Source organism: Mobula hypostoma, chromosome 28 (assembly GCF_963921235.1).
Source record: "Mobula hypostoma chromosome 28, sMobHyp1.1, whole genome shotgun sequence".
Lineage (NCBI taxonomy): Eukaryota > Metazoa > Chordata > Chondrichthyes > Myliobatiformes > Myliobatidae > Mobula > Mobula hypostoma.
In genome coordinates this window covers 5,123,268-5,144,921 of record NC_086124.1, presented here as the reverse complement: position 1 = coordinate 5,144,921, position 21,654 = coordinate 5,123,268, and the positions used below count along the sequence as shown (strand labels likewise).

At 48.1% G+C, this 21,654-nt stretch overlaps 1 protein-coding gene across 3 annotated transcripts in view; it reads right to left on the bottom strand.

The window, feature by feature from the left end:
• The window catches only part of LOC134339047 (polycomb protein SCMH1-like), a 213,774-nt gene that overhangs the window by 185,163 nt on the left and 6,957 nt on the right, over window positions 1-21,654 (bottom strand). For 2 of the 3 annotated variants that reach the window (XM_063035319.1, XM_063035318.1), the window contains exon 2: window positions 19,528-19,737. Coding sequence is in view for 1 of the 3 variants with exons in the window: in XM_063035321.1 (XP_062891391.1) it covers window positions 19,576-19,641 (66 nt within the window). In the remaining 2 variants the exon portion in view is untranslated. The remainder of the gene's footprint in view (window positions 1-19,527; window positions 19,738-21,654) is intronic. The other variant, XM_063035321.1, reaches the window with a different exon arrangement.

The window sequence follows — 21,654 nt, the reverse complement described above, 5'->3', positions numbered from 1 at the left end:
CAAGGGCCTGATGGTTGAGAGGTAGTAACTGTTCCTGAACATGGTGGTGCGAGTCCGGAGGCTCCTGTACCTCCTTCTCGATGGAAGCAGTGAGAACAGAGCATGGCCTGGGTGGTGGGGATCTCTGATGATGGATGCTGCTTTCCTGCAACAGCGTTCACGTAAATGTGTGCTGTGGTGGGGAGGGCTTTACCTGTGTGGCACTGGGCCGAATCCACTACTTTTCGTAGGATTTTACGTTTCAAGGCATTGGTGCTTCCAATGATAAAGTCACGCAAGGCCATTTCAAAGGCATTAAATGATGAATATTCTTGTTTTTTTTTAAGTTGCACAGTCTGCAATCTTTAGCACATTTGGTTGTTTCTCAGTCTTGATGTACAAAATTTTCTTGGGTTCTATTGTATTTCGTTATCTTTCTTGTAAATACCTGCACCACTGCCACCAGCCCACCTGCCATCAAGGACATGTGAGCAGACAGGTGCCAGGAAAGGGCCAGTAGCATCATGAAGGATCCCACCCACGCTGCTCGTGGACTGTTTCAATGAAAATGACCTTTTTTTTTAACTATATAGAAGAATACAGGACTACGTGGACAAAACACAATTCCCAAATCATGTAGCAACATGGTGGCATACCGGTTTGCTAAGCGCTGTTACAGCACCAGCAAACCAGGTTCTGTTCCAGCTGGCACAGGCCCAGAGCCATCAAATGCTCCTCGTGCTGGACGTTAACCCCTTCCTTCCTGAAATAATTCCCATAATCCTCCTCTGGACCCTCTCCAATGCCAGCACACCTTTTCCTTAGGTAAGGGGCCCAAAACTGCTCACAATACTCCAGGTATGGTCTGACTAATGCCTCTTAAAGCCTCAGCATCACATCCTTGTTTTTATATTCTGGTCCTCTCAAAACTAATGCTAACATTGCATTTGTCTTCCTCACCACCAACTCAACCTGCAAGTTAACCCCTAGGGAATCCTGCAACAAAGACTTCCAATTCCTTTTGCACCTCTAATTTTTTTTCAGTTTTCTCCCCCTTTAGAAAATAGTCTACGCCTTTATTCCTTCTACCAGAATGCATGACCATACACTACCTGACACTATATTCCATCTGCCATTTCTTTGCCCATTCTGGCAATCTGTCCAAATCCTTCTGCAGACATCCTGCTTCCTCAACAATACCTGGCCCTCCATCCACCTTTGTATCGTCTACAAACTTGGTCACAAAGCCACCAACTTTGTTATCCAAATCATTGACATATAATGTGAAAAGAAGCCCCTGTGGAACACCACTAGTCAACAGCAGCCAAGAGTATAGGCCCCCTTTATTCCCTCCTGTCAGGCGATCTTCTATCATGCTAGTATCCTTCCTGTAATACCATAGGGTCTTACCTTGTCAAGCAGCCTCATGTGTGGCACCTTGGCAAAGGCCTTCTGAAAATACAAGTACACAATATCCACTGATCCACAGGACAGACTGCATCTAGAGTCAGGAAGTGAGCAAGCAGCATCATTGTAGACCCATCACACCCTGGACATCACCTGTTCCAACTCCTTCCTCCTGGTAGGTGCTTTGGATCACTGTATGCCAGGACAAATAGGTACAAGAACACCTTCTTTCCGTATGCCATCAGTCTTATGAAGACTTGAATTTTAGTCTATTATAAACTGAGTCCACCTGTACATACACAGGTATACCTCATTGTATATAGTTCACGATTATTTGCACTATTGTTTTGTTTGCTTTTTAATTCTGTACAGTGAGAGCTTAGGGAAACTGGCATCAAATTCCCTGTATGTGTCCACATACTTGGTGATAATAAAGGATTCTGATTCTGACTCTGACAAGATTTTCACTTAAAAGGAAATCATACTGACCAAGGCCAGATTTATCAGCATCTTCAAGTCCCACAAAACCCCATTCTTAATAATGGACTCCAACATCTTCCCCACCACTGAAGTCAGGCAACTGGCCTATAATTTCCTTTCTTCTGCCTCCCTCCCTTTTTAAAGAGTGGAGTGACACTTACAATTTTCTAGTCTTCTGGAACCATTCCAGAATCTAGTGATTCTTGAACGATCATTACTAATGCCTCTACAATCTTTTCAGCTACCCTGGGGTGAGCACCATCTGCTCCTTGTGACCTACCTCCCTTTAGGCCTCTCAGTTTGCCAAGCACCTTCTCCTTCATAATAGCAATGGCACTCACTTCTGCCTCCAACACTCTCGAATTTCTGGCACATTGCTGGTGTCTTCCACAGTGAAGACTGACGCAAAATACTTAAGTTTGCCTGCCATTTCTTTCTCAGCCATTAATGCTTCTCCCAGCGCCATTTTCAGTGGTCCAATATCCAGTCTCGCCTCTCTCTTCCCCTTTATATCCTTTTGGTATCTTCATTTATATTACTGGCTGGCTTATCTTCATATTTCATCTTTTCACTGCTTAAAGTTACCTTCTGTTGGTTTTTAAAAGCTTTGCAATCCTTGACCTCCCCACTAGTTTTTGTTATATTATATGGCCTCTCTTGCTTCTATGCTGTCTTTGACTTCCCTTATCACCCACAGTTGCCTCGTTTTCCCTTTAGAATACTACTTCATCTTCGGGATGTATCGTTCCTGCACCTTCCAAATTTCCCCCTGAAACTCCAGCCATTACTGTTGAGCTGTCATCCTTGTTAGTGAACTCTTCCAATCAGCTTTGGCCAGCACCTCTCTCATGCCTCTGTAATTCTCTTTACTCCACTGCAATATCGATATATCCAACTTTAGCAGCTCTCCCTCAAACTGCAGGGTGTATTCTATCATATTATGATCACCGTCTCCTAAGGGTTCCTTTACCTTAAGCTCCCTAATCAAATCTGGTTCATTACACTACACCCAAATCCTAATTGCCTTTCCCCTAGTGAGCTCAACCACAAGCTGCTCTAACAAAAAAATCTTATAGGCACTCCACAAATTCCCTCTCTGGAGATCTAGCACCAGCCTGATTTTCCCAATCTCCCCGCATAATGAAATCCCCCATGACTTTTGTAATATTGTACTTATTACATGCCTTTTCTATTTCTCTTTGCAATTTATACCCCACATCCTGACTACTGTTCAGATCAGATACCAAAAGGATATAACTCACATCAGAGTCTTTTTATCCTTGGAGATTATTAACCTTACCCACAAGGATTCTACAACTTCCAATCCTATATCACACCTTTAGAAGGATTTGATTTCATTTTTAACCAGTAGAGCCATCCCACCCCCTGCCTATGCTCTCGATACAAGGTGTATCCTTGGATGTTAAGCTCCCAACTATGACCTTCTTTCAACCATGACTCAGTGATGCCTATAACTTGATACCCGTCAATCTCCAAGTGCTCTACAAGATCATCTACCTTATTCCATATACTGTGTACATTCAAATACAGCACCTTAAGTCTGTCCACCACTCCTTTCAATTTACACTTCAACTCATCTTACTGACTGCAATTTTGCCCAATTATCTATCTGACCTTGATCACAGTTTCACTACACGCTGCATCTACCTGTATACCAACATCCCTATCCTCAGCATTCCCATCCCCTGCCAATTTAGTTTAGATCCTGCCCTAAAGCTCTATCAAACCTGCCCGCAAGGATATTGGTCCCTCTCGGGTTCAGGTGTAACCCATCCTTTATGAACAGGTCGTCCCTTCCCCAGAACAGATCCCAATCTCCAAAAGTCTGATACCCTGACCCCTGCATGACTTCATGGACCACTCATTCATCCAATTCTCACCCTTCCCAGCATGTGGTACTGGGAGTAATCCAGAGATTATTCCCTTGGAACACACACAAAATGTTGGTGGAACGCAGCAGGCCAGGCAGCATCTATAGGAAGAAGTACAGTCGGCATTTCGGGCCGAGACCCTTCATCAGGACTAACTGAAAGAAGAGGTAGTAAGCGATTTGAAAGTGGGAGGGGGAGGGGGAGATCCGAAATGATAGGAGAAGACAGGAGAGGGAGGGGTGAAGCTAAGAGCTGGAAAGTTGCTTGGCAAAAGGGATACGAGGCTGAAGAAAGGAGAGGATCATGGGACAGGAGGCCTAGGGAGGAAAAAAGGGGGGCGGGGGAGAGCCCAGAGGATGGGCAAGGAGTTATAGTGAGAGGGACAGAGGGAGAAAAAAAGGAAAAAAATAATAGATAACTAGATAAGGGATGGGGTAAGAAGGGGAGGCGGGGCATTAGCGTAAGTTTGAGAAGTCAATGTTCATGCCATCAGGTTGGAGGCTACCCAGACGGAATATAAGGTGTTGTTCCTCCAACCTGAGTGTGGCTTCATCTTTACAGTAGGGGAGGCCGTGGATAGACATATCAGAATGGGAATGGGATGTGGAATTAAAATGTGTGGCCACCGGAAGATCCTGCTTTCTCTGGCGGACAGAGCATGGGTGTTCAGCGAAGCGGTCTCCCAGCCCGCTTGAATTTCCAGCATCTGCAGCTTTCCTCATGTCTGCATTATTCCCTCGGAGGTCCTTCTCTTCAGCCTCTTCCCCAACCCCCGATACTCACAGTAGAGGACCTCTTCCCCCTTTCCCCCATCCAACATGCACCTCGCGGTGAAGCAGGCTCCAGCAGTGATTTCTTTGTGAAGGAGCACAGAATCACACAATTACATGGGAGTCTGGAGAATCAGGAGCTGTTCCAAGATGGGATTTGACAGGAGGGTTCAAAATCATGAGGGGTCATGAAATTGCTTCCTGTGACCACGGCCAGATGGGACTGATTTAAGATAACTAGCAAAAGAACAGGAAAGTGATCACAAAACGTGCTGTCTGAAAGAACAGAAACTTTCAAGGGCAGCAGGGTAAATACATAAAGAATTGAATGCATAAAGACAGCAAAAGTAAGACAAATGAGGGAACTCTTTTAGAACCAGGTTTTCCAACCTGGGGTCCATGGACCCCTCAGTTAATGGCAAGGCTCCATGGCATAAAAAAGGCTGGGAACTGTTCTGTTTTGTAACTTCTCACTGGGCTCGGGTTTGTTTTAAAAATACACCCGTCACCCATGTTATGTTTGGTAACTTCAAAACATTAAACTAATTCAAAGGAAGACACGGGAGTCCAAAATTTGACCATAGATATAGTAACAGAATCTGGCCATTTGGCCCATCAACACTGCTTCGCTATTTCATCATGGCTGATCCATTTTCCCTCTCAGCTGCAATCTCCTGCCTTCTCCCCGTAGCCCTTTGTGCCCTGACTAATCGGGAATTACTAACTTCTGCCTTAAGGACACCCAATTTCTTGGCTTCCACAGGTGCCCGTGGCAACAAATTCTACAGATTCACTAGTCTCTGGCTAAAGAAATTCCTCATCTCCATTCTAGAAGGACTCCTCTCTATTCTGAGGCCATGTCCTCTGGTCTTAGACTCCCCCACCACAGGAAACATCCTCTCCACATCCACCCTACTGAGCCCTTTCAACATTCAATAGGTTTAATTCTTCTGAATTCCAGTGAGTACAGACCTAGAGCCATCAAACGCTCCTCACATGACAAGCCTTTCAATCCCAGAATCACTTCCGTGAACATCCTTTCAGCACTCTCCTACCTCAGCACCTCATTTAAGGGGCCCAAACCTGCTCGCAGTACTCAAGTGAGGTCTCACCAGTGCTTTATTAAAGCCTTGACATTACATCCTTGCTTTTCTATTCTAGTCCTCTCAAAATGAATTTGCCTTCCTCACCACTGACTCAACCTGCAAATTAACCTTTAATGAGGGTCTAGCTTCTCCTTTCCTTTAAGCGAGGCGTGCACGTATCACGTGGTAGCATGATGACAAATGCGATTCACGTATTTGAACATATATCCTGTAATGAATATTTATATGAACAAGAAAGCTTAATCAACCAATAAGATTACTCATATATTACTTAAATATTAAATACACAACAGGAACCCCTGCCTTAGAAGAACCACTGTATTTCTGCACAATTTGACAATTCCAAGCCGTGAAGGTGTCTCTTTTCACAAACTGATGGTGGTGTTAATGAAACAGATTTGTAACAGGTTATTTTAGCTGCCTAGATTGAAATAGATTTCAGTTCTTCAAGATTTCATTCCTTACTGAATTCACCATCAGACCATAAGACATAAAAGCCCATCGAGTCTGCTCCACCATTCAATCATGGCTGATCCTTTTTTTTTAATCTCCTCCTTAACCCCAGTTCTCGGCCTTCTCCCCATATCCTTTAAAGTCATGTCCAATCAAGAACCTATCAATCTCTGCCTTAAATACACCCAATGACCTGGCCTCCACAGCTGCATGTGGCAACAAATTCCACAAATTCACCACCCTTTGGCTAAAGAAATTTCTCTGCATCTCTGTTTTGAAAGAGTGCTCCTACATTCTGACGATGTGCCCTCGTGTCCTAGACTCTCCCACCATGGGAAACATCCTTTCCACATCTACTCTGTCTAGGCCTTTCAACATTTGAAAGGTTTCGATCAGATCGCCCCTCATCCTTCTGAATTCCACAGATCCAGAGCCATCAAGAGTTCCTCATATGATAACCCTTTCATTCCTGGGTCTATCATCTCAAATGGAGTCAGTAAATCAGGAGAGCCAGAGAGTTAGTCATACAACATAGAAACAGGCCCTTCAGCCCATCTTGTTTCTGTCAACCAAGATGCCCATTTATGCTAGATCCATTTGGCCCAAATTGCTCTAGATCAGAGGTTCCCAACCTGTGGTCCACAGACCCCTTTTAATGGTATTGGTCCACAGCATGAAAAAGGTTGAGAATCCCTCATCTAAACCTTTTTTACCCATCTACTTATCCAAGTGGATTCAAAATGTTGGCCATTCAGCAAAGAAATAAAAAGTAATTTTATTATCAAATGATTGTTGAATTTTTGAAAGGAATCAGAATTGGGTTTAATATCTCCAGCATACGTTGCAAAATTTGTTGTCTTTGCAGCAGCAATACATAATAGAGAAAAAGAATTACTTAAGTATATAGATATTAAATAGTTAAATTAAATGTGTAGTGCAAAAATAGGAATAAAAAAAGTAGTGAGGTAGTGCTCATGGGTTCAATGTCCATTGGCAGAGGGGAAGAAGCTGTTCCTGAATCGTTGAGTGTGTCTCTTCAGGCTCCTGTCCCTCCTCCCTGATGGTAGTAATGAGAAGAGGGGTCTTCAGACTCCTGTACCTCCTCCCTGACGGTAGCGATGAGAAGAGGGGTCTTCAGGCTCCTGTACCTCCTCCCTGATGGTAGTGATGAGAAGAGGGGTCTTCAGGCTCCTGTACCTCCTCCCTGACGGTAGCGATGAGAAGAGGGGTCTTCAGGCTCCTGTACCTCCTCCCTGATGGTAGTGATGAGAAGAGGGGTCTTCAGGCTCCTGTACCTCCTCCCTGATGGTAGTGATGAGAAGAGGGGTCTTCAGGCTCCTGTACCTCCTCCCTGATGGTAGTGATGAGAAGAGGGGTCTTCAGGCTCCTGTACCTCCTCCCTGATGGTAGTAATGAGAAGAGGGCACATCCTGAGTGATGTGGTCCTTAATGATGGACGCACCCATTTTTGAGGCACCTCTCTTAGAAGATGTCCGGGATGCTGGGGAGGCTGGTGCCCATGATGGAGCTGACTGAGTTTACAGCTGACTGCAGCTTATTTCGAACCATCCAGTTGGCCTCTGAAGGCTCAACCACAATGAATATTAAAGGAAAAGTCCAACAGGTTTTTGGATATTAAGGGATCCTGGGCAATCCTGGGAAAGGAAGGGGGTAGAAGGCAGGATAAGATGGGGGCAGGGGGAGGAGTACAAGTTGCTAGGTGATAGGTGAACCAGGTGATGGGGAAGGCGGGTGAAAGAGGGGATGACACAAGAAAGCTGCAAGGTGATTGAACTGCAGAGTTCCTCAAACTGGATGCTCCCCACAGTCAAGTACAATTCACATAAGTATGGGCCACTTCATGACCATCCAGGGGTTCCCAATCTTTTTACATGCTATGGACCCCTACCATTAACGGAGGGGTCCACGGAACCCAGGTTGGGAAGGCTTCGATCCAGTGGATAGCCAGCAACAATTCTCCAGGGTGGAAGTGACCAAAACAAGAGGGCATAACATTAAGGAGATTGGAGGAAAGTACAGGGGCGATGTCAGGGGTAGATTTTTTTTTAAATGGTGGTGCGTGGAATGTGCTGCCAGGGGTACTGGCAGAGGCAAATACATCAGGGATATTTAAGAAACTCTTAGATAGGTACACAATGAAAGAAAAGTGGAGGGCTAAGTGGGAAGGAAGTGTTACATTGATCTTAGAGTTGTTTAAAGGACTGGCACAACATTGTGGGCTGAAGGGCCTGTACTTTGCTGTAGGGTGCCTAATCTGTCCTCAAATTTCTCCATCCCTCATTCCCTCATCTTTTTAAAGTGTTTTATTAAAATCATTCTCTTTGAACACGTCTTCCATCAAATGAAATCTCACTTCCTTGATGGCTGTGGTGTCCATATTGACCGTAAAGCTGTAAGACATAGGACAGAATTGGGTCATTTGGCCAATCAAGTCTCCACTGCCAATGGCAAATCTTGTGTGCTAATGCTCTTGTTAATGATCACCCAGGACATGCCCTCTTCTCATTGCTACCACCCGGAAGGAGGTACAGAAGCCTGAAGGCACACACTCAATGATTCAGGAACAGCTTCTTCCCCTCTGCCGTCCGATCTCTGAATGGGCATTGAACCAATTAACACTACCTCACTATAAATTTCACAAAATATGCCGGTGATATTAAACCCGATTCTGATACCGTATCATGCTTGTCTTGCTGATTTAACACAATTTAGGACAATTATTTTGCTGTCCTCTGCATGTGTGCACTGGAAATGGCATTAAATAATCTTGAATCCAGAATAATCTTTGCAAAGGCAGGATCCCATGGTACATCAGCAGTGAGGTAATTATACATAACTGAATTTATAGGAGCAGAATTAGGTCATTTGGCCCATCGAGTCTGCTCTGCCATTTCATCATGCCTGATCCATTTTCCCTCTCAGCTCCAGTCTCCTGGTTTCTCCACATATCCCTTCAGGCCCTGACTAATCAAGAATCTATCAACCTCTGCCTAAAAAATTACCCAAAGACCTGGACTCCACAGCCACCAGTGGCAACAAATTCCACAGATTCACCACTCCCTGGCTAAAGAAATTCCTCCTCTCCAGTCTAAATGGACGTCCCTCTATTCTGAGGCTGTGTCTTCTGGTCTTAGACTCCCCCAACATCCTCTCCACATCCATTCTATCAAGACCTTTCAACATTCAATAAGTTTCATTAAGGTCACTCATTCTTCTGAATTCCAGTGAGTAGAGGCCCAGAGCCATCAAATGCTTCTCATTTGACAAGCTTTTCAATCCCGGAATCACTTTCATGAACCCCCTGCAGTGTCGGCACATCCTTTTTAATAGAGTTGAAAGAAGAAACAAAGCACAGGGATAACAGAGTCAAAAGATTAGCATGGGACGAAATGAAGATAATGGTCAAAGTTGGAAAACTCAGATTTAGATTTATTTTCAGATACATCAAAACATACAATGAAATGTACCATTTGCATTAACAACCACAACTTAAGGATATGCTGGGGGCTGCCCCCAAATGCCCACACATTCTGGCCCACCATGTTCAGCAGAAGGACTGACAACAACAGCAAAACAAGCCCCTTAACCTGCTCTCCCACCCACCCACACAGACAGGCCTCCCAGCCCCATCACAGGCCGCCTCTAGGCCTCTGACCTCCAGTCCTAGGCCCCGAGCTAGTTTAATCCTGTTAGAAAGGCCAATGGTTCCGAAGAGAGCAAAGCTATCCAAGGGCAATGTAAAAATTCTCGGGAAGCTGGGGCCACAATTCAACAAACACAACTGTCTGGGAAGATTGGTTAGTGGCACGGTAGCGTAGTGGTTAGCACAACGCTTTACAGCACCAGCTACCCAGATTCAATCCCTGCCTCGGCCTGTAAGGAGTTTGTACACTCTCCCCGTGATCATGCAGAGTTTCTCCGGTTTCCTCCCAGAGTCCAACGATGCATCAGTTGGTAGACTGATCGGTCGTTGTAAATTGTCCCGCGATCAGGGCTAAATCGGTGTTTGCTGGGCGGCGTAGCTGGCAGGGCCGCAGGGACCAATTCCGGGGTGGGGTTGGAGGTGGAGGTGTTTAAGGGTATGCACAGGTGTGTGCCAGAACCATTGATTCCACTGATAGGTCACCAAGTCGTGTCTCATCTTAGTTTTCTTTCGCGCCAGGGGGTGGTAGACAGATGAAACCAGCAGCCAGGGTAGTGGTGGAGGAAAGTACAACAGTGGTGTTTAAGAACCCTTTGGGAAGGTACCGGTTCCTGAAGGTTATTACAGCCGGGATGGTAATGCAGACAAACTCCCATTACCTATTAAATGCTCCCAAAGCCGTGCGCCTCAAGTAGCCTCTGACAACCAAGTCCAGCTCCCGGCCTTCATGTATGGCTTGAGCTATTAAACCTGGCAGAACAGTTTCTACTGACAGGAGAAGAGGCAACGGCGGGTTACTGGCGCCTTAAAACCAGTCGCTTCAGGCAGATGGGGCTCGTCTGTCATGGCTGGCAGCTCATCTAGATGGAAAACTCTGAACTCAAAACTCCCCTGCCTTGCAGCTGTAGTCACTCATGCGGAAGGCTTCTGGGGTAAACTCCGAGGGAAAAATCCAGAGTGGGAATCCTTAAGGCAGTCCTGTGTTGAGTTCAGCACTGACTGGCAACTCCTGGTGCTAAACTGTACCAGCCTCTGCCGTTCCTTTGGGTCCTTCAGATGCGTGGAGAGGGGGAGCCAGTTTCATGGGCAATGGCTTGTTCTCCATATCCTACTGCGTGGCTTGCCTATTTAGATAGCTAGGATGCAACATCACTGGTCGACCCTGACCGGCGGAGGCCTCACAGGTAGACACTGGAAGTCCAAAATCTACGCTGATTGGAAATAACATGCTGACAATCAACACTGGCAATGATTACACGTGTATAATAATTATATAATTATTTACAGTTTTTATTATGTACTACAATGTACTGTTGCCACATAACAATAAATTTCATGACACATGTTGGTGATATTAATCCTGATTTTGATATGCAGGGAATGGAAGGATATGGATTACGGACAGGTAGGAGGAATTAGTTCCTGATGGCATGAACATTGACTTCTCAAACTTCCGCTAATGCCCCACCTCCCCCTCGAACCCCATCCGTTATTTATTTATATACACACATTCTTTTTCTCTCTCTCCCTTTTCTCCCTCTGTCCCCCTCACTAAACCCCTTGCCCATCCTCTGTTTTCTCCCCCCTTCCCCCTTTTCTTTCTCCCTAGGCCTCCTGTCCCATGATCCTCTCATATTCCTTTTGCCAATCACCTGTCCAGCTCTTGGCTCCATCCCTCCACCCCCCCCCCCCACCCCCCGTCTTCTTCTACCATTTCGGATCTCCCCCTCCCACTTTCAAATCTCTTACTAGCTCTTCTTTCAGTTTGTCCTGACGAAGGGTCTCGGCCCGAAACGTCGACTGCACCTCTTCCTAGAGATGCTGCCTGGCCTGCTGCGTTCACCAGCAACTTTGATGTGTGTTGCTGGTTTAATTTGGCATTGTGTTTGGCAAAGATTTCATAAACCAAAAGGCCGCTTTCTAAGTTGGTTCTTATGTTCAAAGTTAGCCTATGTCTTTAAACAGAGGCCCTGCAAGACAGTTGCCCAGTGAAGTGCAGGCCCTCAGATATGGAGGTCGTCATCACTCGTTTGAAGCTCCTCAAACCCTACAAGGTCACTGACAGAGTGGAAAACATTAAACAACTTCGTCTCCAGGCAAAGACACAGATAGATTTGTGGCACTGACCTCGGGTGCACAAAGGCTGAACTTCCTGAGGGAGGAGACGCCACTAACACTGAACTAAGTAGAAATGTCAGACGGCAGAGTTGTTGATGGACCACAGATGTGTCGCGGCTGAAAGCAACCGCCTGGACGCAACTCCCGTAAGGGCACTCAATGACATATTCCATTTCAAGCCCTCTCAGGGGGACCGAGATTCGACTGGGAGGGCTCTTCAAGCAGACCACAGTTAAGCTCTGCGACAGACGGTGGAGGACACAGCAAATCCTGGAGCTAGTTCTGAGATGATTAGGAGTTTCCTCTGAGTCAAATTAACTCTGGCAATTCGACTGACCTCCTCCCACGTAGTCACACAAGGCAGGGAACAGGGCCAGCCAATTCAAGCTTTAAGATTGTTTAATGTCATTTGCAGAATGCAAGTGTAAAGGAGAAGAAAATAATTTTTACTCCAGATCCAATGCAGCACAAAAAACAACACTACAAGATGAAGAACAATTAAAAAAAAACAATAAATGTAAATACCTAAGATACCTCATATAGATTGATTGTATGTCCTTAAAGTGACGTTAGGCACAAATGTCTGTATGTAAGGTGACTCCGACAGGAAGTGAGAAAGTCGTGGTGGTTGGGGCTGCGGTAGGGTGGGTTATCTGGGTGGAAGTCCGGCGGCTTGGGGAAAGTAACTGCTTTTGAGTCTGGTGGTCCTGGCTCGGATGCTACATAACCTGCTCCCTGAGGAGAGTGGGACAAGCAGTCCACGAGCAGGCTGGCTGGGACCCTTCATGATGCACACATTTCCGTACACATGTCCTTGATGACGGGTAGGTTGGTGCCCATGACACGTTGGCAGTTTTGTCTAGCCATTATCGAGCCAGAAGGAATCCTCTCACAGAACTTAAAACGGTACAGGCCATTCAGCCCACAATGTTGTGCTATCTCTTTAACCTGCTCTAAAATCAATCTAACCCTTCCCTCCAATATATCCTTATAAAGGACACCTTTAGCAAAATCAACACCATATTCAGCGACATCAAGCTTACAATGGAAAGAGGAAGTAAGAACTGACTCGCACTGCTGGATGAACTTGTCATGAGAAGGACCGATGGTACCTTAGAGACATCTGTTTACCAGAAGGATACACACACCCGGACCAAGCATTGAAATGTGGTCTTCAGTAGCAACCTCTCTTTACTGCCGTTGGGGAAGAGGTATGAAAGCTTGAAGACCCACATTGAACACACAGACCAAGTATTGAACTACCACAGCAACCACCCAGCACCTTATTTAAGGGAGCACAAAGACACTGCTGTACTACCAAACTTCAGGCCTGAGAAGAGAAGCACTTATTCAAAGTGCTCCGGAACAACAGTTACCCCACGGAATTTCATCAGACGTTGACTGAGGAGAGAGGGTCGCGCAGATCTTCTCAACGCGCAGTCAAACCTGCGACCTCGCCCTACATCAGGAATATCTCAGAAGTGACAGCTCCACTGCTCGAACCTCACGGCATCACAATCACTCACAAGTGAGGAGGAAGGAGATGGCGGCGCGACGCAGCGCGCGCAGCTGTTCTGAATTGATATTGGTATATGTTAACTAGGGGGCCGTGCACAATCTGGATTTGATGCAGACAGACGTGAGAAGCACGGAGGAACACCTGGAGAAACTTCTGAAATGCTCGCTTCGCTGCCGCTGCTACTGTGCGATCGAGAATCTCCAGAGGGGAAGGCCCCAAATCCTCGGCTTTGCCTATTGCCTGTTGCCGGGGCCGGGGTCGAAACGCTCGGCAGGGATGGTGCTCGGTGCATCGGTGTTGGAGGGCTGGTCGGAGGCTCGGAGTTTTCAGACGGACTCGGAGTCGGACTGTGGTCGGGTGCTTCCGGGATGCTGCATCAGCAAGTTTGCGATGCTGGAGGTTCACCGTCTGCGTGAGATGATGGGACTTCCGAGAGACTTTGAGACTTTTACCTTGCCATGGCCTGATCTTATCAAATTACAATATTGCTTTGCACTGTTGTAACTATATGTTACAATTATGTGGTTTTTGTCAGTTTTTAAATCGGTTTGTCATGTGTTTCTGTGATATCATTCTGGAAAAAACATTGTATAATTCCTTAATGCATGGTGTCCTCATAATCATAAACTAACAGTGACTTGAAGGAAGCTTGTGTCGAGAACCAAGGTACCCAGTAAAGACAGCCCTCAAAAGCAATGTTGTGTACAGAAGCAGCCATGGAGATTGTGACATGAACTACATCGGCCAGACAGGACGTAAATTCTCAACTCGTTTACAGGAACACAAGCTGGTAGCTCAAAGACATGATCCACTGTTGCTGATCCCGTTACATGAAGACCGAGGACACCACTTCAAATCGGGACACCGGGGAGGTTCTGCCGCAGGCAAACACGAAGCAGGCACGAGAACTTTTAGAAGCCTGTTTCTCTTCTGATAACTCTGTGAACAAACTTATCAAAATTGACGCCATCTACAAACCCCTAAGAGCCAAAGAAATGTGCGCCAATAGAATTCCAAGGTCAACTGAAGGGGTAGCTAGTCTGGACCAAGGCAAACAAATGGCGAGGGGGGGGCTCACACCCCCGGAGAGAAACACCAACAACCACACTCGACCAGTCATGGAATGTCTGCAAGCCAATTGCCAAGCTCGGTGAACACCACAACATCAGATATATCCTTCCTAACTTTCTTAAATTTCCCTAATATGCCTATCTGTACCACCACTGCCATTCCTGCCAGCAGGTTCCATGCACCTACCATACTCAATAAAAATACTGCTTCTGCTTTCTCCCCCTATACTATCCTCCAATCACTTGAAAATGATTCCTCCTCATGTTAGCTATTTCTTCCCTCGATGTATCTCGCTCACCACTCAATTGTCCTTCTCGTACTCCTCTATCAAGTCACTCTTTATCCTTTCTCGCTTCGAATAGACCAAACTCACTCAATCTTTTCTCATAAGCTATGCTTTCTCATCCAGGCAGCATCCTGGTAAATCTCCTCTGCACCCTCCACATCCTTCCTATAATGAGGAGGACAGAACTGAACGCAATACTCTTTCTTTCCCTCTGTCTTCTCTTCCCACATCACTGATTTTCCTCACTTTCAGAAGCCCTGACTTGACTGCTTCCTCTCCAACTACTTTGGGAATCAGTCCTTAGTTTCCTTTCCCCAGCGTTCTGAAGCACCACACATCCAGGATGCACTACTCGGGCAAAAAGGGTGGAATGTTCTCAAGCGTACACAAAACATACAGAGAGCACACCAACTACTCCAGTCCCGTAGAACAATATCCATTCAGCCGCACCGTTCTTTCAACACAAGAGATTCTGCAAATGCTAGGTACCTTAAGCAGGACACTGAAAAAAAGCTGGAGGAACTCAGCAGGTCAGGCAGCATCTATGGGGAGGAATAAACAGTTGATGCTTCAGCCTGTGATCCTTACATCAGGACCAGAGAGTAGGAGGTGATTACCAAACTGATGGCATGAATATCGATTTCTCCTTCTGGTAATCAAATTTTCCCCTTCCTCTTTCCCCTCCCACCAACCTTTTTATTCTGGCATCTTCCCCCTTCATTCTCAGTCCTGAAGAACGGGCTCGGCCCACAACATCGACTGTCTGTTCATTTCCATAGAGGCTGCCTGACCTGCTAAGTTTTTCCAGCACTTTGAGAGTGTTAGAGGGAATTACGTCCCTTCCCCCCTTCTCTCTCTTCATTCCACACTCTAGTTACCCTCTCATCCCTTCTCTTCTCCCTACCGGCCTATCTCCTCCCCCTGGCTCGAAGCAAGTAATATAACAGGACCTCAAAGACGCATTAAATGGCACAACAGGCCTGTTGAAACCTGTCAAACGTTGAAAAGGCTCGATAGGGTGATGTGGAGAGGATGCTCCTACGGTGGAGGAGTCTAGGACCAGAGGACACAGCCTCAGAGTAGAGGGGCGTCCTTTTAGAATGAAGATGAGGAAGAACTCCTTCAGCCAGAGAGTGGTGAATCTGTGGAATTCATTGCCACAGGAGGCTGTGGAGGCCAACTCGGTGGGTATATTTAAGGCAAAGGTTGATAGATTCTTGGGCATGAAGGGATATGGGGAGAAGGCAGGAGAGGGGAAATGAACCAAAGTCCACAGAGAGTCCATCTCCAGACCCTTAGTTCAGAGCAGAGTGGAGCAGCGAGCTGAACCGGCCTGTTCCTCACCTCAGGCCCCAACAACCTGACCTGCCTAGCGCCTAAATCGTCCAAAAATCGGGTTCAGTTGCCTCGACACACTCTGGCGCCTGGACCCCATTGCCTCGATTCGACCTGTACCCGACCTCTCCAATTTCGCCCGGCGCCAAAATCAATCGAACCTTGGGTCTTCCTTCCTTTTGCCAATGGGCCCACTGCCTCGCCCCGGTTCTGCCATGCCGGAAGTCCAAAGGGAAGTTACAGATGATCACTTATGATGATCGCTTAACGGAAAAGGAGCGATTAACGAAGTATTTAGCTGTTTTCCTTGTTTCACTGGCCACCAGCCAGAAATCGTTGAGATTCACCAGCCCCATCTTAAACCAGACTTCCCGTCGTCCCAGCACATCAGAGGTTGGTGAAGCAAATGACGCATTTCACTGTTTGCTTCAACATTTCAATGTACTGTACATAATAAATAAAGCTACTTTTTCCACCTTTAAGCAACATACATCAAAGTTGCTGGTGAACGCAGCAGGCCAGGCAGCATCTCTAGGAAGAGGTACAGTCGACGTTTCAGGCCGAGACCCTTCGTCAGGACTAACTGAAGGAAGAGTGAGTAAGGGATTTGAAAGCTGGAGGGGGAGGGGGAGATGCAAAATGATAGGAGAAGACAGGAGGGGGAGGGATGGAGCCGAGAGCTGGACAGGTAATAGGCAAAAGGGATATGAGAGGATCATGGGACAGGAGGTCCGGGAAGAAAGATGGGGGGGGGGGTGACCCAGAGGATGGGACAGAGAGAGAAAAAGGAGAGTGAGAGAAAGAATGTGTGCATAAAAATGAGTAACAGATGGGGTACGAGGGGGATGTGGGGCCTTAGCGGAAGTTAGAGAAGTCGATGTTCATGCCATCAGGTTGGAGGCTACCCAGACAGAATATAAGGTGTTGTTCCTCCAACCTGAGTGTGGCTTCATCTTTACAGTAGAGGAGGCCGTGGATAGACATGTCAGAATGGGAATGGGATGTGGAATTAAAATGTGTGGCCACTGGGAGATCCTGCTTTCTCTGGCGGACAGAGCGTAGATGTTCAGCAAAGTGGTCTCCCAGTCTGCGTCGGGTCTCACCAATATATAAAAGGCCACATCGGGAGTACCGGACGCAGTATATCACCCCAGTCGACTCACAGGTGAAGTGATGCCTCACCTGGAAGGACTGTTTGGGGCCCTGAATGGTGGTAAGGGAGGAAGTGTAAGGGCAAAGGCATAGACTTATCCAGAATGGAGAAAGGCCCTTCAGCCCAACTGGTCCATGCCGACCCAGATCTTCCATCCAAGCTAGTTACATTTGGGGCACCACAGTGACGCAGTGCTAAGTTCAACGCTATTACAGCGCAGAGTGTTAGGGTTCAGAGTTCAATTCCACTTTCCCCTGTAAGCAAGTTTGTACGTTCCTCCCCGTCTGTGTGTGTAGATTTCCTCCGGGTGCTGCACAGTCCAAAGACATACCAGTAGAAAGCACAAGAACTTCAGGACTCACACCATCAGGCTCAAAAGTTACTACCCCTCAACCGTCAGGCTCTTGTACAATAGGGAATAACTACACTCACTTGCCCATCCATTGAGACGTTCCCACAACCAATGGTCTCATTTTAAGGACTGTTTGAATCTCATTACCTCACATTCTCGATATTCATTGCAATTTATTTATATTTGCATTTGCACAGTTTGTTGTCTTCTGCACTCTGGTTGATCTTTCATTGATCCTGTTATAGTTACTATTCTATCGATTTGTTGAGTAAGCCCACAGGAAAATGAGTCTCAGGGTTTCAGGTGGTGATACACATGTACCTCGATAATAAAATTCACTTTACTTTGAACTTTCTTTCATCAGAATCAGATTTATTATCACCAGCATGTGTCGTGAAATTTGTTAACTTAGCAGCAACGGTTCAATAATATAAAAGAAAAAAAAAGGAAATCAATTACAGTACACGTATATTGAATAGATTAAAAATCCTGCAAAAACAGAAATAATATATATTAAAAAAGTGAGGTTAAGCTAATTGGTCATTGCAAATTGTCCAGTGATTAGGCTAGGTTTAAATCAGTGGGGTGCTGGGTGGTGCGGCTCAAAGGGATGGAAGGGGCTGTTACTCACAGCATCTCACTAAACAAATAAATAAAATTTGCTAGCAACGATGTTGGCCGTTGGATGGTTCTCACAATCAATTTGAATTGATCTTACGATTGCGTACATAAACAGTGGGTCGCTAAGGGTTAAAGGTCAGTATCAGTAGTCAGGTAAGATGGAACGTTCAAGGCAGCCACACTGACGTGCACACAGTGGCTACTTTATGAGAACCTCCTGCACCTGATAAAGTGGCCACTGGTCGGATGTTCATGGTCTTCTGCTGCTGTAGCCCATCCCCTTCAAGGTTCAACGTGTTGTGTGTTCAGAGATGCTCCTCTGCACACCACTGTCATAACGCGTGGTTATCTGAGTTACTGTCACCTTCCTGCCAGCTTGAACCAGTCTGGTCACTCTCCTCTGACTTCTCTCATTAACAAGGCATTCTCGCCAACAGAACTACCACTCACTCAATGTTTTTGTTCCTTTTCTCGCCACACAGTTCTCCATAAACTCTGGAGACTGCTGTGCATGAAAATCCCAGGATGTCAGCAGTTTCTGAGATACTCAAACCACCCTGTCTGGCACCAACAATCATTTCACGGTCCAAGTGACTGAGATCACATTTCTTCCCCATTCTGATGTTTGGTCTGAACAGCAACTGAACCTCTTGGCCATGCCTGCAAGCTTTTACGCATTGAGTTGCTGTCACATGATTGGCTGATTCGCTATTTTCATAAACAACTAGGTGTTTAGGAGTAGCAGGGTGGAGATATGTCTCTACCAAAGAACTGCTTTCTTCCACTCGCCTGCGTGTTACCCTTGGGCAAAATGTTATCACCTGCTTAACCCACCCATCCACCCAACCCCCTTCCCCCACCTTATCAGGATCACATAAAACCATGGGATGATCGTACGAGCAGCTGGCGCACATCACAAGTCCTGATTATGTAACCTCTGACACCAGACAGATAACCGCTGAAGAATATTGATAATGGCTGGGGTCACCCGTCTTGTAAAGACACTGCTCAGAAGGTGGCGATAGCAAACTACGTTCTAAAGAAAAATTTGCCAAGGACAGTCATAAGACCATGATCTCCTATGTCATATGACATGGCGCATCATGATGATGTCATATGACACGGCGCATTATGATGATGAAGAATGTGGCAACTAGTTCACATACGGAAAAATCCTACAAATTTACGAAGGCTGGTATCCAGACCATGATCACCCACGTCGTACGACACGGCTCATAACAGGTGTCTCTACTGAGCGGACAACTCATTGTCTTGACAGCCTCAAAGCTACTGCAATTACAAAGATCAACTCAGACTGTACCTTGGGAAGGTCCGTGCTTCTGTGAAGGCCAAGACACTTGTGGCTTACTGGGCATTCGTTTAGATTTCCGTCCTCAACATGGCGGCACTGAGAGGCGCAGATTCCCTCTCCCATTCATTCGGCTGCCGGTAATTTAGCAATTCGGGTCCAACGAGTGATCTCAGCGTGTAGGATGCCTGAGCACACGGAGTTCCCGGAAGAATAAATTACCTGCAAATTGGAAAACAAATGGATTTTAAAGGCGGCAAAAGTCATGTTAAACAGAGAGCGCTGCAGCACAGAAACAGGCGGCGAGGAGGAGGAGGGGGTGGGGGGCGGCGAGGAGGGCGAGGGGAAATGGGATGGAGGCTGACGGGAGAGAACACGTGAATGGGGAGGGGTGGGGTGATCGGAAGGGTGGAGTGAGATGGAGAGGGGAGGGGTGGAGTGAGAGGGGAGGGGAGAGGAGAGAGGAGAGGAAGGGAAGGGAGAGGAGAGGTGGGGAGGGGAGGAGGGGAGAGAGGAGAAGAGGGGGAGGGGGAGGGAAGGAGGGGAGAGAGGAGAAGAGGGGGAGGGGAGGAGGGGAGAGAGGAGAAGGGGGAGGGGGAGGCAGGGGAAGAGGGGAGGGAAGAGGAGGTGAGGAGGGGAGAGGAAAGGAGAGGAGGGGAGGAGGGGAGGGGGAGGGGGGAGGGGAGTTGGGTGGGGAGGGAGAGATGGAGGAGGGGGGAGTGAGGATAGAGTAGTGTGAGGGGAGAGAGAGCGAGCGGAGGGGTGAGAGAATGAGAGGGGAGGAGTGGGAATGGGGGAGGAGGGGGGAGTGAGGATGGGGGAGCGAGGGGGAGTGGTGACGGGTGATTGAAGGACGATTGTGGGCGGGGCAGTGAGGGGAAGAGGGCAGGGAGGTATGGAGGGGAGGGGACAGGGGAGTTAGGGGGTTGGTGGAGTGGGGGTGGGAGTGTGTCCGGGGGGAGCAAATAGGAGGGGGAGTGAGGGCACAGGGGGAGTGAGGGTACGGGGGGACTGAGGGGTGGAGGAGCGAGGGTACGGGGGAGCGAGGGTACGGGGGGAGCGAGGGGATGGAAGAGTGAGGGTACAGGGGGAGTGAGGGTACAGGTGAGAGAGGGTGCGAGGGGGAGTGAGGGTGCGGGGGGGAGTGTGGGTGCGGGGGGGAGTGTGGGGGTGGAGGACTGAGGGTACGGGGGTAGTGAGGGGTGGAGGAGTGAGGGTACGGGGTAGTGAGGGGTGGAGGAGTGAGGGTACGGGTGGGAGTGTGGGGTGGAGGAGTGAGGGTGGGGGGAGTGAGGGTACGGGGGAGAGCAGGTACAGCGGGCAGTGTGGGGGTGGAGGAGTGAGGGTACGGGGGAGAGGGGATACGGGGGAGTGAGGATATGGGGGTGAGGGTACGGGGGAGTGAGGATGCGGGGCAAGTGAGGGGGTGGAAGAGTGAGGGTACGGGGAGCAAGGGTACGGGGAAGAGGGTACGGGGGGAGTGCGGGTACGGGGGGGAGTGCGGGTACGGGGGGGAGTGCGGGTATGGGGGGAGGAGTGAGGGTATGGGGGGAGGAGTGAGGGTATGGGGGAGTGTGTGAATGGAGGAGTGAAGGTACGGGTGGGAGTGAGGGTATGGGGGAGAGGGTACGGGGCGAGCGAGGGTACGGGGGAGCAAGGGGGTGGCGGAGTGAGGGTACGGGGGGACTGAAGGGGTGCAGGAGTGAGGGTACAGGAGGAGCGAGGGGGTGGCGGAGTGCGGGTACGGGGGGGAGTGCGGGTATGGGGGGCGTGCGCGGGTGGAGGAGTGAAGGTACGGGTGGGAGTGAGGGGATGGGGAAGAGGGTACGGGGCGAGCGAGGGTACAGGGGGAGCGAGGGGGTGGCGGAGTGAGGGTACGGGGGAACGAGGGTAGGGAGGACTGAAGGGGTGGAGGAGTGAGGGTACAGGGGGAGCGAGGGAACGGGGAGCGAGGGTACAGGGGGAGCAAGGGGGTGGCAGAGTGAGGGAACGGGGAGCGAGGGAATGGGGAGTGAGGGTACACGGGGAGCGGTGATGGGTGATTGAAGGACGATTGGGGGCAGAGGCAGTGAGGGGAAGGGGCAGGGAGGTGGGGAGGGGATGGGGGAGTTAGGGGGTGGGTGTAGTGGGGGTGGGAGT